The following is a 15,573-nucleotide window of genomic DNA, read 5'->3' on the forward strand; positions in this document are numbered from 1 at the left end:
TGCGTCTGTGACTCAGACTTATCTAACCTCTTAGATACAGAAGCTACATTGGAATTTATTGTATTAAGGAGTGCTAGTAAATCAGGAGTCGGCTGTGCCGACAGTGCTACATCTAGCCCCGCATCCCCACCTCCCATAACCTCCTCTGGTGAACAACATTCAGGCTCCGACATGTCAACACGTAGCACCGACACACAACCCACACAGAACCGTCCCAGCAAGGTGACAGGCCCACAATGCAGCCCAGAAGAGGAGACAGAGGGAGTATGCCAGCTCACACCCCAGCGCCTGTATATTGGTATACGAATATATGTACCCAGCGCTGCCTTATTATCAAAAAGACTGGTACCCCACTGCGGCTCCCCTCTGGAGATGCCCCCTTTACTTGAAATCAGCGTGGAGGGGGGCGTGGCCTAGCTGCTGAAGTAAGTGGAAGTGCACAAAGAGAGCTCCTGCAGCACTTACCATTAAAATACCCCTCTCACGCACTTTCTTGAGGCCAGGGGGTATTGGGAGACTCTCTATAACTCTCTGGGCTATCCGGGTGTGAGCTGCGGAATCGGGGAGCAAATCCGGAGCTCCCGCGGATTGCGGCCCACTCGCTCCTCCTAGCCCGGGGTCTCGATTTGTGCCCACTGCCGCCGCTGATCCCCGGAGACGTGGATCGACTAGCCGGCCACTGGTGCCGCTCACTGGACCCTCCGCTACCGCGGGCAATACCTAGAGGCGACCCTGGTGCCCCGGCCCTACTTACTGACCTGGAGGAAGACGAGCTCCGGCCGGCGTGTCAGACGAGAGAGACGCGCGGCGGCCATCTTGCCGGATCCCCCTGAAGCTCCCGGACACCCCCGCTACCTCCCGTCTATCGGGGCGGCCACTGGGTACCATCTGACCTGGCGGGTGAGTCTCCACGTGGCCTGCTGCCTGTCGCGGGACCTGCTCTCTCTCTCTTCCACCCTCACAAACTGCGGCCTGACAGGATCGGCAGTACATGACTCCTGGGCCTCCTGCGACACAGCGCCCTGGGCCGAATACCTGGGGGACCCCCACGATCTGAAGGCACGAGCCCGCCTACCACCCTCCCTCCCCCTGCAGCAAATCCCTGGCCTCCCGCATCCATTGAGGTCCCGCTGCACTCAGCAGCAGACCCCTCTGGCATTTCCACAACCGGGACCAGTGGAGAGAAGGCCTCCATTGCTGGGCCACATCCCCAGCCTGACCCCAGCGTCGCTTCCAACCAGCCTGAAATAAAGGTCCCTCCAAGTCAACCACAGGCACTCCCTGTTACCCAGGATACCCCGCCCGGGTCTCCACGGGCCCTCGACACGGGATAGGGGCCTGCCTGTCTCGCACCCACCTGACTGCCCTTCTCATCCACTGTGGAGCCCACTCCCCGGGAGCCAGTGCCCACCCGGCCGCTCCGAGCCCTGCGGATGATTGCGGGGATAGCTGCGGGCCCACATTACTGGTGTGTAGATAGCCCCTACCCCACCTGCCCACTGCAAGAGTGACCTGCACGATATTGCCACACCAAACCTCTCTCCCCGCTTGATGAGCCACATAAAGCTCATGGCTCCTTAAGCATAACGACCAAGACGTGACAGGGGGCCCTCTTACATATTGCATTATTCTACTACATCGATACGAAGCGCTAAATTTACAATGTCACAAAAGAACCGCAAGAACTCTCAGACACCTAAAGCTAGTATTCTGCGTGCCTGGGAGAAGGCCGGCTCCTCTACCCGGAGCTCGCCATCAATTGAACAATCCTTTGATCCTGCTGACACCGTCACCGCCTGCAGCCCACTAACCACTCAGGACGTGGTGGCTATCGTTACGAAAACGCTCCAGTCAGAAATGAGATCGGTTTTGGCTGAGTTCAGGTCTGAAATAGCCGACTTGGGCTCCCGCACAGATACACTAGAGCGCAAAGTGGACGACGTCTGCCAATATCAAACGGTGGTGGAGCAGGAACTTTTGGATATTCGGGCAGATATGGAAGCGTACAAAGACCAACTAGAGGATATGGACAACCGCAATCGTCGGAACAATATCCGAGTCCGCAACATCCCTGAAAGCGTATCCCCTAGCTCTCTCCCCGAGTATCTGGAGAACCTTTTCCTACAACTGGCGTCAGATGTCCCCGAGGCCCTTCTCCAGCTAGACCGTGCCCACAGGGCCCTCCGCCCTAGACCGCCTCCGACCCAACCGCCACGTGACGTAATTATACGCTTTCACTACTACACTACCAAAGAGCGAATCATGCTGGCGGCTAGAGGGCTACCGTTGGTCTCTTATGCCGGCTCCCAGCTACAGCTGTTCCAGGACCTTGCCCCTTCCACCCTCAAAAAGCGCAGAGATCTCGCTCACATCACCAAGGTACTCCGAGCCCACTCCATTAAATACAAGTGGGGCTTCCCTTTCCAGCTGCAGGTCACGCAGAATGGGAAGACTTTCACAGTCAAGACCCCAACGCAAGGAGCTGATCTACTTAAAACTTTCGGCATTTTTGAGGATCTCCCTGAATCGACCCAAGATCAGATGTCACGCTCAATCTCACGCCCAAGGGCCCCGGCCCCGGAATGGTCTCCCGCTTGAACGTTCTCAGGCACTACATGATATAACCCTAGTTACATATGATCTCTATAATTTCTGAGTATTCTAATATCTCGGTTTGCTATGTGTTCACATATGTGTTTCGGGCTCTCCGCGTGGCCTGCTGGCGGTGACGCCATGAGCGTTGCTATCCAGTTGGTTACGCGTGAGAGTCAGATAGTTCTTTATTTCTAAAGTTTGTCTTCATGTTAGTCCATGATTGGCATGGTGTTTATTTGTTATTATCCATAATTTCCTGGTGAGACTGAAGTCGGTTTAGTATCTGATATCATTGCATACTCTATTCCACCCCCTCATTATGTCTCTACCGCTCACACTATCCCTATCTGTCTCCATAATGCAATTCTACTAGCTCCCCCTGTCACTTGGTCGCTTCTAGTATACCCTCTCCCCCCCCTATGCTCCTCCTCATCTTCCTTATCGTTCTGTCACAAACCCACGTCCCCCACCGAAGGATACGCCAGGACGGCGCCTATCCTTTTTGTGTTAAACCTGGCCCTCCTACAGGAAAGGGTTTTCTCCTTCTGTATTCTTATACAGACTCTTTTTCCCTTCTCTCGCTTTCTCTCTCCCTCCTTTCCTCCTCTCTGTCCCCATGGTCGGTCCGGTCCCTTCCCGCCCCTCACTTTGCGTCACCCACATTTCATCCCACCATGACGTTGAAAATTATTTCGGCTAATGCTAACGGCCTAAACTCTCCCACCAAACGAGCTATGGCCATCCAATTATTTAATAGACAAAAGGCTGATATAGTATTGATACAGGAGACCCATTTTAAACCTCCACACCCCTCCATGTCCTGCAAACAATTTCCACATGTCTATTATTCAAACATGCCTGCCAAACGCAGGGGAACCGCCATTATGATTCGTCGAGGCCTCCCTATAATTGTTCACGATACGGTCTCGGACCCTCAGGGCCGCTACGTTATCCTCTCATGTTCCTATAACCAGGCTCCTCTGATCTTGGCCTCCATATATGCCCCTAATGCGCAGCAGGGTTCTCTTTTCACAGCTTTCTCTGACAGCCTTTCCCGCCTCCCTACGGGCATGACTATAATTGGTGGAGACTGCAATGTCACTTTGGACCCACTCCAAGATAGGTCTCGCCCCGGCCCTACGGCCTCTACTCCCGCCAAACTGGCCAAGCGTTTACAAGCACATTTATCACTTTACAATCTGTATGACGGATGGAGGACTTTGTATCCCTCAGCAAGGGGATTTACTCACTACTCCCCACCTCACGACCTCTATACACGTATATTCATCGACCGAGACACTACCCGTAAACTCCTCAGTGCCCAGACGCTCTCTATCTCCTGGTCAGATCACTCTGCTGTTCTGCTTGAAATTTCATCTTCCTCACCCCCCCACCCCACCCGATTCTGGCGTCTAAATGAATCTCTTCTACTTAAGAAATGCACCGTAGCTGATATTGCCACCGCACTAGGTAATTATTATGCAGACAATGCGACCCCAGACATCCCCCCCTCCCTGATATGGGAGGCACATAAGGCCACCATCCGAGGCTACCTTATAAGCCTTTCGGCTGCCCAAAGGAAAACTGAAGCACAACGGATCCGAGTCCTAGAATCAGAACTTGCCGCCCTGACCCTTCTGCATCAATGCCGCCCCAGAAAGAAAACGTATTCCAAATTCCTAGCAGTTAAAGGTCAGCTATCCCAGATTCTCACCAAAAAGGCAGTCAAGGCACTCCTATGGGCACGCCAGAGGTTCTACGAGAAATCGGATAAAGCTGACACTTTACTAGCCCAGAAACTCAGAGCGAAATGTACTCAAAATCGCATTATATCTTTACGCTGTGCTGACATTTGACCCGACACGAATGGCTTCCCAATTTCGGGATTATTATACATCGTTATACAACCTCCCCTCCACTCTAGATGCTGATCCTTGTCACGTTTCTAAGCTTCGAGACTATCTATCCGCTTGCAAACTCCCTAAGCTTTCCGAGTCGGATATAGCGACGCTTAATGCCCCCATCTCCACAGAAGAAATCTCAATGGCCATCCAGCAGCTACGCCGTACCGCAGCCCCTGGCCCTGATGGCTTTACCGCTTTGTATTATAAAAAATTTACAACCCCTTTACTCCCCATGCTTCAATCTCTGTTTAACGCAGTCCTGGAAGGGGGCTCATTCGATGCGGCCACCACTAGGGCCAATCTTATCCCAATTCCAAAGCCCGATAGGGACCCGCTGGAGATGAAGAACTATCGACCCATCTCGCTCCTAAATGTCGACCTAAAGCTTTTTGCCAAAATCCTGGCAAACAGACTAGCTCCATTTTTACCCTCCCTCATTCACCCCGACCAGGTCGGCTTTATTCCCTCTAGACAGGCCGCAGATAATACTAGGCGTCTCATCGACCTCATCCAGTTAGCACAAGATAAGGCTCTCTCGACGCTAGTCGTGGCCCTCGACGCAGAAAAGGCCTTCGACAGAGTGGCCTGGCCATTCTTACAACAGACACTTTTAAATATGGGCTTACATGGCGCCTTTTATAAGGGCATCACATCGCTTTATCAGAATCCCTCAGCCTCCATCTTAATTAATGGCCTTTCCTCCGACCCTTTACCCATACGTAACGGCACCCGATAAGGCTGTCCCTTTTCCCCCCCTGCTCTTCGCCCTCATTATGGAACCATTGGCAGCTAGAATTAGGCTGAACCGTAACATATCTGGTATCATATCGGGAACCCAAAATCACAAAATTGCACTATATGCCGATGACGTCATTCTTACCCTGACCGACCAGTCTACTTCCCTCCCACATTTGATGGAAGAGATAGCTACGTACAGTCGGTTTTCAAATTTCAACATTAACTCAGACAAAACCGAAATCCTAGCCTTGCATGTCGCGGACCCAGATCTCCGGCTCCTACAGGCCTCCTTCCCATGTGCTTGGCGAGCTGATAAACTCAAATACCTGGGCATCTATTTAACCAAGTCCTACTCTGGTCTTTATGCTGCTAATTTTCCCAGATTATTAACATCTATTAAACAGGACATGACCAAGTGGAATAAATTTATCCTGTCCTGGTTTGGACGAATGACAGCCGTTAAGATGACTTTACTACCCCGCCTGTTATATCTATGGCAAACTCTTCCAATCCACGTTCCCACCTCAATCCTCAAAAATCTCCAGGCGGACCTTACCAGATTTATCTGGGCAGGGCGGAAGCCCAGAGTAAAGATGAGAATCCTTCAAAAGCACCGCCTAGAGGGGGGCCTGGGAGTTCCTGACCTCCTTAAATACTATAGAGCAGCTCACCTAACCACGTGCGTCCTATGGCACGATAAACCTGGACACAGAATCTGGACACATTTGGAGGCTACCACACTCCACAGATATTCCCCCTATAGCCTGCTCTGGTGCCGACCGAATAGTCGCCCTCTTGCTTCCTCGCTGTTACCCACAGTGAGATTTACCCTTTCCATATGGGACCTTTGTTCACGACTTTACCGGCTACGATCCTACCACCCTCTACTCACCCCTCTGTGGAACAACCCTGCTTTCCCGCCGGGGGAGAACCATCCGGCCTTTGAATCATGGACAAACCATAACATACTTTTCCTTCTGGACATTGCTCCGCTACACACGTTCCCCACATATGCCGACTTGCAATCCCGTTTCTCCCTTCCACGCTCAACCTTTTATCAATTCTTACAGATACGCCACTTTTTTACCTCTACCCCCAGATCACCACCCATGGGAGGTAAGTCAAGCTTTGAATCCCTATGCTGCATTTGCCGATCAACTAAAGGCCTGCTCTCAGCTATATATCAAATCTTGTTGACTCACAATTCGCCCCTGAAAGAACCCCACGAAATGGCTTGGGAGCGAGATGTGGGTGTAACCCTGACACCAGACGATTGGTCTGAGATTAGGCAGGAAATCTCCACGAGCTCCATTTCGGTCCGAATCAAAGAAAATGCCTACAAATTATATTATCGTTGGTACCTGGTGCCATCGCGTCTCCATTCAATCTACCCTTCTAGCTCGGATAGATGCTGGCGTCAATGTGGCCAACGCGGAACCCTGCTGCGCATTTGGTGGAACTGCCCACAAATTAGGGGATATTGGACTAGGGTCCATAGACTTATTTTTAATGTCCTCGCTCTAACGGTCCCGATGTCACCTCTCTATTCTCTGCTCTCTCGCCCAATACCTCACACCCCTCGCCACCACCAGAAGCTAACTAAGCATATCCTAAATACGGCCAAATGCCAAATTGCGGCTAACTGGAAATCTCTATCTCCCCCCACAATCCCTGCTACCACAAATGCTATATGGCAAACTTATAGACTGGAACGTATTACTGCGGTTCTCCATGACACCCCAGATAACTTCACCACCACATGGTCACCCTGGACGACATACTTCGGTGCTGAACCCCCGTTGGCTACCATATAAGATAATGTGAGTCATTCTGATACCCTGTCCAAATTGGGATAACCTGACGCGCTGCTCAGACGACTGGGACCGACCATCCCCCCCCCCCCTCCCTCCCCAACTCTCTCCCCCTCTCTCTTTCGCTTTCTTTTCTATTGTTATGTTTACTTCTTGCTCCTCTATTATAAGCTGTATTGTTTCACTAAGAGATATTCCTTCACCCGTAGCTACGGTTCATACATGATGCGGAACATCACCTATTGATGGTTGTCCATACATAGACATACATATTTGTTTGACCTTCCGCACACCCGCTGACGTACCTAAGTAGATATTCTGTTACTGCTATTTAACCATTGACTGCGTTATGTACCAATGTGTGATACCTGTAATACATACTTTACGAATATCTTGTTAAAAGTATAAAACTCAATAAAACTTTTTCTCAAAAAAAAAGAAAGAAATCAGCGTGGAGGTCCCGGCAGCGTCTCTCCCTCCGTCTGGTGCAGGGAGAAAATGGCGCGTGTGAGCCGCGGACCGAAGCTCCGCCCCCTTCCCGGCGGCTTCGGCCCGCCAATTTCAAACTCATGTAAAATGCCGGCGGGGGTCTGTAAAAGGTGCCTCGGCACCAACAATCATATGCCGCCCTTACAAAACTTCAGTAACATGCCTCCCAGGGCGCCCCCCCCCCCCAGCGCCCTGCACCCAGTGACAACCGTTGGTGATATGTGTGTGGGAACATGGAGCACAGCGTTACAGCTGTGCTTTACCTTCCGTCACTTTAGTCTTCTGCCGTCCTGAAGTCTTCTGATCTTCTCATACTCACCCGACTTCTGCCTTCTGTGAGGGGGTGACGGCGTGGCTCCGGGAACAAGCAGTTAGGCGCACCAAGTGATCGAACCCTCTGGAGCTAATGGTGTCCAGTAGCCGAGAAGCAGAGCCTTGAAACTCACAGAAGTAGGTCCTGCTTCTCTCCCCTCACTCCCACGCTGCAGGGAGCCTGTAGCCAGCAGGGCTCCCTGAAAATAAAAACCCTTCAAAAGTCTTTTTCTAGAGAAACTCAGTAGAGCTCCCCTAGTGTGCATCCAGTCACTCCTGGGCACAGAGTCTAACTGAGGTCTGGAGGAGGGGCATAGAGGGAGGAGCCAGTTCACACCCAGTTTTAAGTCTTTTTTAGTGTGCCCAAGCTCCTGCGGATCCGTCTATACCCCATGGTCCTTTTGGAGTCCCCAGCATCCTCTAGGACGTAAGAGAAATATACATTTATATTATAATAGCAAAGCAATAATTAGTTTACAATGGTCTAATTTAGTCCAGACTGAAACAAACATTTAGGAGAAACAAATAACTGCTTTAACAGCGCCTCTAGATTAACCACATATAAATGAATAAAGTTACCCTGGTACTATGTGCTGCCGTACTAAACACTGTGTGTGTTTAAACGATTGAGATAGAAATTAAAGTAGAAACGGCTGCGCAAAGTAACAGGAAAAATTATGATAACAGAGAGCGGACGTGTATAAAAAGGGATTTATTAAACAAAGAAAATAAAACCATGTATACACAAAATGATTAGTAAAACTTAGTTAGATACCGTGAGATAATGATATTGCTTTGCACCCTGATGGTATAAAGGCAAGACTTCTCTACCAATAATAGTGACTGAGTAGCAGCAAGAGACCATATAGCACTGATTGTACTCTGAATAGGGATAGTGAATAATGGATAAGTATGAGTCCACAATCAAATTGAATGGGTACCGTTCAGTTTGCCACTAATTAGCAGTATAGAAATGTTGCAGTTCCGTGATACAATGTAATTGCCGTATTGGAGATAGCAGTCAGATAACACTCAGCCTAAGGACACATATGTGAAATTTACCAAGTCGGTCTTACTATTGGTTGGACATGAACAAGACAATTTGCAGAGGTTTAAGCTTCTTGTTAGTTGAGATAATGACACACTAATACTATACATGTACAGTAAAGAGAGAGATAAAAATAACCACCTCTGCGCCATCTGGTTGCAGGTCATATCAGTAATTTTGCAATAGGCTTTAAGCCAAATTTCCCAAAATAGCAGTGTAGCTTAAGTGAGCACAGGACCCGATTCAGGTTCAGTAGCAGATTCTGCTACTGCCTCTATCGCATGCTGGGGGACACCCAGCACTGGGCAAGGCTGTTCAGCATGCAAAAGTCCTCCCCGCGATCGCAATTCAATGAGATGCGAACGCATTGCAGATGCCGCGCATGCGCACTAGTCATAATATCGTCAGCATGCGATACATACTGTATAAGGCCCATGGTAAAGAAAAAAAATGTAAGCCCCACTTTAAAGAGAAAGAAAATCAAAAAGAAAGCGGGGGGGGAGGGTACATATTGGGATAGAGGAGCTAGATAGGTTGAAAAAGAATACAGGGACAAATCTCACCTTTTCACCAACTTCTTCATTTAACGTTAGACTTGCTAATACAGAGAGGGCGAACACCACCACAGTCAAACTGCTGTGTGCCAAGAAACTGATTAATGTGCGATAGAACCCTTTAACTTTGTTCTGTAGAAGATCCAAACACAAAATCAGCTGCACACATTTCAAACTGCTCATTTATTACAGTATAAGTATGGTATTATTAACCGAATCCCCTCCACATCACACAACTTTCCTCATTATCTAAAAACACTTATTACCTACCTGTATCCAATACTAAACAGGCAGTACTGCAGGATATTTTTATTTATTATTACTGCTCTTCCCTGAAATATTCTTTCACATTTAATATATGCAGGAAAACCCCAATAAATAAAATTACTCCTCCATCACTCCTACTTTTCATGATTTATATGGGGGAGACAGGCAAGCACATAACATTTTTAGTTGCTCTCTTCTAGCGCTCCAAAACACCCTATAGCCCAAATTCAAATAGAAGAACGACCAAACCTTTCAAAGGAGGAACAAAAAAGATCATACATTTTTTTTTAATGAGAATGCGGCACTGAATCAGTCCAATAATCGTATGGCACAAATGAGGTCAGACTAGATGGGCCAAGTGGTTCTTATCTGCCGTCAAATTCTATGTTTCTATATTGTCCCGTTTGTATACATGTAATAAAACGATGATCAAAAGTTTCAGATATTGTGGACTTTTTCTTGCTTTCAAACTCTCTACTACTTCTATATGTCCCTTAAGGTGCATTCGGTGGAAATAAAGAACACATGTTCCTTATTTCTATCAACACATGTGGATCACCTAACACAAGGTTAATTGCTCTAGATGTGTGGCTTCTCTCTGATCCAATCAGTCAGCAAAAGTCTGGAGCTTCTTTTTCTAACTTGCGCTAAGTGTCTTTCTACATGTTAAAAAGAAGAAAGGAAGCACAGGAAACCTCGAACATTACCTTTATAAAAAAATGATTTTACACTTTCATAAAATAAATAGAAGAGTAATGGTAGATGGTTATCCCCAGAACTACAAATGAAAAAGATCTTCCTAAGGCGCTGCAAAATGGAGCAGCAGTGGACAGTACAAATAGGTCACCAACCTACGAAGACAATATGTAACAGAAAAATACAGTCTCACTTTCTGCGCTCCAAATGTCCCCTTGTTTTAAACGATCCTCACAGCGATGTCATGATATGCATGAAAAGCAGGGCAGCGCTATGAAGGGGATTTGGGGACTCTTGGCGCCAAATTCACAAACCCATGCCTTTTGTAAGTGAAAAACCATTGGTCACTCTTAATGTCCATCATAGTGGGTGTTAGCCCATTGGTTAAATAGGATTAAACCAATTAAGGCTTTGCTATTTAAGGGAGGTCAGACTGGGAGTTTTTCATTCAGCTGACCACACATAAAAAGCTGCACATCGGTGGTATGTTCCATGTTTTTATTATTATATTTGATGATTTTTGTCAATGAGGGAAAGTATTTTATTGAATGTTTCTTATATTATTATAGTGGAATACACTGTTAAATCTTGATAAAAACGCCGCAGAGCGTCGAAACGCATTGATACAGTGCAATATTGATGTCCAAACCAGTTGATCCATTGAGGGGAGCATATGACATTTTTTGGACATCCGGATCATTTTATGTCAGTCGAATTCCATCTCTGTTCCCCAATTTGGTATGGCCGGTTGTCTATTTGTGTTTTATTTGTAAATTTTAATAAAAAGGGTTTCCATTGCCCTAATTAGCTTCCCTTTTTTAATTTCATACCCACCATATGAGTGATATCCATACTCATACGGGCTAAAGAGGAAATATATCCACGGAAAAGAAACCTTTATGTGCTTTCTATCTCATATTTTCAAGTAAGCATACACATAAGGATTCATTACCGCATCTTCACGGCATCACTTTGGGTGACCCCATAAGAAGGTGGACGTCTTATTTCTTTCCTGGGACCATCTTCATCACCTAGTTTTCCCTCTACACAGTGGAAAAAACTGTAGTGCCCATACAGGATTACACTATTGTATTTTGTTTCATACATATCAAGACATCCCCAGAACTACAGCTACCACTGCAGGTCTCTGAAGGCCAGATCCTGGAGGTGTATTATATCAGAAGCTACTTTCCTCTCACATGTTGGTGTACTTGTCAAGGCACAGGTGAGAGGAACTACGCTAATCTAAATTTGTATGTGAATGCCCAAATCTGGTCATGTGCACTTGCAGGAACAGTTCTCATACCATAAGGTGCATTATGGTAGAAAATATTGAAATTCTACTTCTATGTATACATTTGACCTATTATTTCCCCTAAAGCAATATATACATACAAATTCAATATACACACATGGTCCAAGACGGCTTAAAAAAAAATATAATAATAATAATAATAATAATAATAATAATAATACTAAAAAACGAGTTTTATGGTAAGAACTTACCTTTGTTAAAACGCTTTCTGCGAGGTACACTGGGCTCCACTAGGAATGGACAATGGGGTGTAGAGTAGGATCTTGATCCGAGGCACCAACAGGCTCAAAGCTTTGACTGTTCCCAGAATGCATAGCGCCGCCTCCTATATCACCCCGCCTCCCTGCACAGGATCTCAGTTTTTAGTTAACCAGTCCAATGCAGTAGCAGGAAGAGAGACGACAACGGTTAGTAGCCACAACACCGCATTCTCACGACAGGAGACGTGTCAGCGGCTAATGCCATACCAACCCAAAGAAGCTAAGTGCGTCAGGGTGGGCGCCTTGTGGAGCCCAGTTTACCTCGCAGAAAGAGTTTTAACAAAAGGTAAGTTCTTACCATAAAACTCGTTTTCTGCTGCGGGGTACACTGGGCTCCACAAGGAATGGACAATGGGGATATCCTAAAGCAGTTCCTTATGGGAGGGGACGCACTGTAGCGGGCACAAGAACCCGGCGTCCAAAGGAAGCGGCAGTATCGAAGGCATAGAACCTTATGAACGTGTTCACAGAGGACCACGCAGCCGCCTTGCACAATTGTTCAAGGGTCGCACCACGTTGGGCCGCCCAAGAAGGTCCAACAGACCGAGTAGAATGGGCCTTAATGTGATCAGGAGCAGAGAGACCAGCCTTCACATAAGCATGTGCAATCACCATTCTAATCCATCTGGCCAGAGTTTGCTTGTGAGCAGGCCAGCCCCGTTTGTGAAACCCAAACACAACAAAAAGAGAATCAGATTTCCTAATAGGAGCAGTTCTCTTCACATAGATACGGAGAGCCCGTACCACATCCAAAGACCGCTCTTTGGGAGACAGATCAGGAGAAACAAGTGCCGGAACTACAATCTCCTGATTAAGGTGGAACGAAGAAACCACCTTAGGTAGATAGCTGGGACGAGTCCTAAGAACCGCCCGGTCACAGTGAAATATCAGATATGTGGAACTACAGGACAAGGCACCCAAATCAGACACTCTTCTAGCTGAAGCAATAGCCAGCAGAAACACCACCTTAAGGGAAAGCCACTTAAGATCAGCTGAACCAAGAGGTTCAAACGGAGACTCTTGTAACGCCTCCAAAACCACCGACAAGTCCCAAGGAGCCACAGGCGGGACACAGGGAGGTTGGATACGCAACACGCCCTGAGTAAAGGTATGCACATCAGGTAAGGTCGCAATTTTTCTCTGAAACCACACTGACAAGGCAGATATTTGAACCTTGAGGGAGGCCAGACGCAGGCTTAAGTCCAGGCCCTGCTGAAGAAAAGCCAACAACTTGGCTATACTAAACTTGGAAGCGTCATAATCGTTAGATGCGCACCAAACAAAGTAAGAATGCCAGACCCTATGGTAAATCCGAGCCGAAGCCGGTTTCCGGGCCCGCAACATAGTTTGAATGACCGCCTCAGAAAACCCTTTAGCCCTTAAGACAGAAGCTTCAAGAGCCTCGCCGTCAAAGACAGCCGGGCTAGGTCCTGGTAGACACAGGGGCCCTGAACGAGGAGGTCTGGCCGTTGTGGAAGTAGAATTGGACGCTCTGACGATAGGCCTTGCAGGTCTGAGAACCAGTGCCTTCTGGGCCATGGTGGAGCTATGAGAAGCAGAATTCCTTTTTCTTGCTTGAACTTCCGAATTACCTTGGGCAGGAGTGACACCGGAGGGAACATGTACGGCAGCCGAAATTTCCACGGTACCGGATGCTGCTTGAGGATCCCTTGTCCTTGCTCCGAAGACCGGAACCTTGTGATTGTGTCGAGACGCCATCAGATCTACGTCTGGAAGGCCCCACCTTTCCACTAGGAGTTGAAACACTTCGGGACGACTGAGAATGCCCGCTTCCCAATTCAGGACTCCCGGAATGAATATTGCCGATATGGCCGGTAGATGGCGTTCTGCCCACTGTAGAATCCGTGAGACTGCCTTCATTGCTAGGCGGCTTCGAGTGCCGCCTTGATGATTTATGTAAGCCACTGTGGTGGCTTTGTCCGACTGTACTTGAACAGGACGGTTCTGAATTAAATGCTGGGCTAGGTTCAAGGCATTGAAGACCGCCCGCAACTCCAGAATATTGATCGAGAGGAGGGACTCCTCCTTGGTCCACCGCCCCTGAAGGGAGTGTTGCTCCAGCACCATGCCCCAACCTCTTAGACGGGCATCTGTCGTCAACAGGACCCAGTCGGATATCCAGAAAGGACGGCCCCTCAGAAAAAAAGCTCTTCTTAGGGCTGCCTGGAGCAGCCCCTCTGTTAAGTGCCTGCTACTGCAGCACCAACTACAAAACTGAGATCCTGTGCAGGGAGGCGGCGCTATGCATTCTGGGAACAGTCAAAGCTTTGAGCCTGTTGGTGCCCCGGATCAAGATCCTACTCTACACCCCATTGTCAATTCCTTGTGGAGCCCAGTGTACCCCGCAGCAGAAATATCCATTTATTACCTCCATCTAGCAGAGACAGACACAAACAAATCCTACTTTGTACTTATAATATGGGCAGATATTTGACAGCAATTTCAAGTAGTTAATCATAACTCAAATATATGCTTGCCACAATACGGATTTAGTATGGAACCATTTGAGCTCAAAATGGGCATTTATGCCATCCAAGCCCAAAGTTCCTAATTTGGATATCCATGTCCTTTCTGTGGTGGCAAGTAGTGTCTACATCATTACATCTCCAGTTGCTTTTTACCAGTTTTATTATTTTATAACTGCTCAAACCATCAATCAAACAATTGTGATTTTTTTAAAATTTTTATTTAATGTTAATGCATGATTTTCTACCCTATTGTTTATATTGCGCAGATATCCTCCCAAGCTCAGTTTGAACTGCCTGCTAGTTCTGCCTACATATAGGTGGTCATTCAGAGTTGTTCACTCGCTAGCTGCTTTTAGCAGCATTGCACACGCTAGGCCGCCGCCCTCTGGGAGTGTATCTTAGCTTAGCAGAATAGCGAACTAAAGATTAGCAGAACTGCTACTAAATAATTCCCTGCAGTTTCTGAGTAGCTCCAGACCTACTCCTAGACTGCGATCACCTCAGTCTGTTTAGTTCCTGGTTTGACGTCACAAACACGCCCTGCGTTCGGCCAGCCACTCCCCCGTTACTCCTGCGTTTTTTCCAGGCACGCCTGCGTTTTTTAGCACACTCCCTGAAAACGGCCAGTTTACGCCCAGAAACACCCACTTCCTGTCAATCACACTACGATCACTCGAGCGATGAAAAAACATCGCTCGAGCTTGTGTAAATCTACAAAGTTTTGTGTGAAAGTACTTAGCGCATGCACGCTGCGTACCATGCGCATTTTTGCCGTTTTTTTACTTAATCGCTGCACTGCGAAAATTGGCAGTGAGCGATCAACTCGGAATGACCACCATTGTTTCAAACAGCAGCAGTATAAGAGGTAGATGACATTTTCACTATTACAAGTTTAGAAGTTTTTAAGCTTCTATTCCTTTTTAGTTGTATTAGATGTAAAAGTAGTCATTTGGTTACCTTTACTGCTCTAGTAATTCCGACATCCATTACACATTCCGCATCTATAAAAGCCTATTGATCTAATACAGCTTTGATTTTCCACTTTTGGTGGAATAGCTCCCATCATTAAATGGTTTTTTATATGTGGGGCTTTAT

General features: G+C 47.5%; 1 protein-coding gene across 1 annotated transcript in view; it reads right to left on the reverse strand.

Annotated features, from left to right (window-relative positions):
* CIP2A (cellular inhibitor of PP2A) overlaps positions 1–15,573 on the reverse strand; it is a 156,204-nt gene that overhangs the window by 87,591 nt on the left and 53,040 nt on the right. Inside the window, exon 6 of the mRNA XM_063953637.1 lies at positions 9,461–9,583. Within this exon, the coding sequence (XP_063809707.1) occupies positions 9,461–9,583 (123 nt within the window). The remainder of the gene's footprint in view (positions 1–9,460; positions 9,584–15,573) is intronic.

Source organism: Pseudophryne corroboree, chromosome 2 (genome assembly GCF_028390025.1).
Source record: "Pseudophryne corroboree isolate aPseCor3 chromosome 2, aPseCor3.hap2, whole genome shotgun sequence".
NCBI lineage: Eukaryota > Metazoa > Chordata > Amphibia > Anura > Myobatrachidae > Pseudophryne > Pseudophryne corroboree.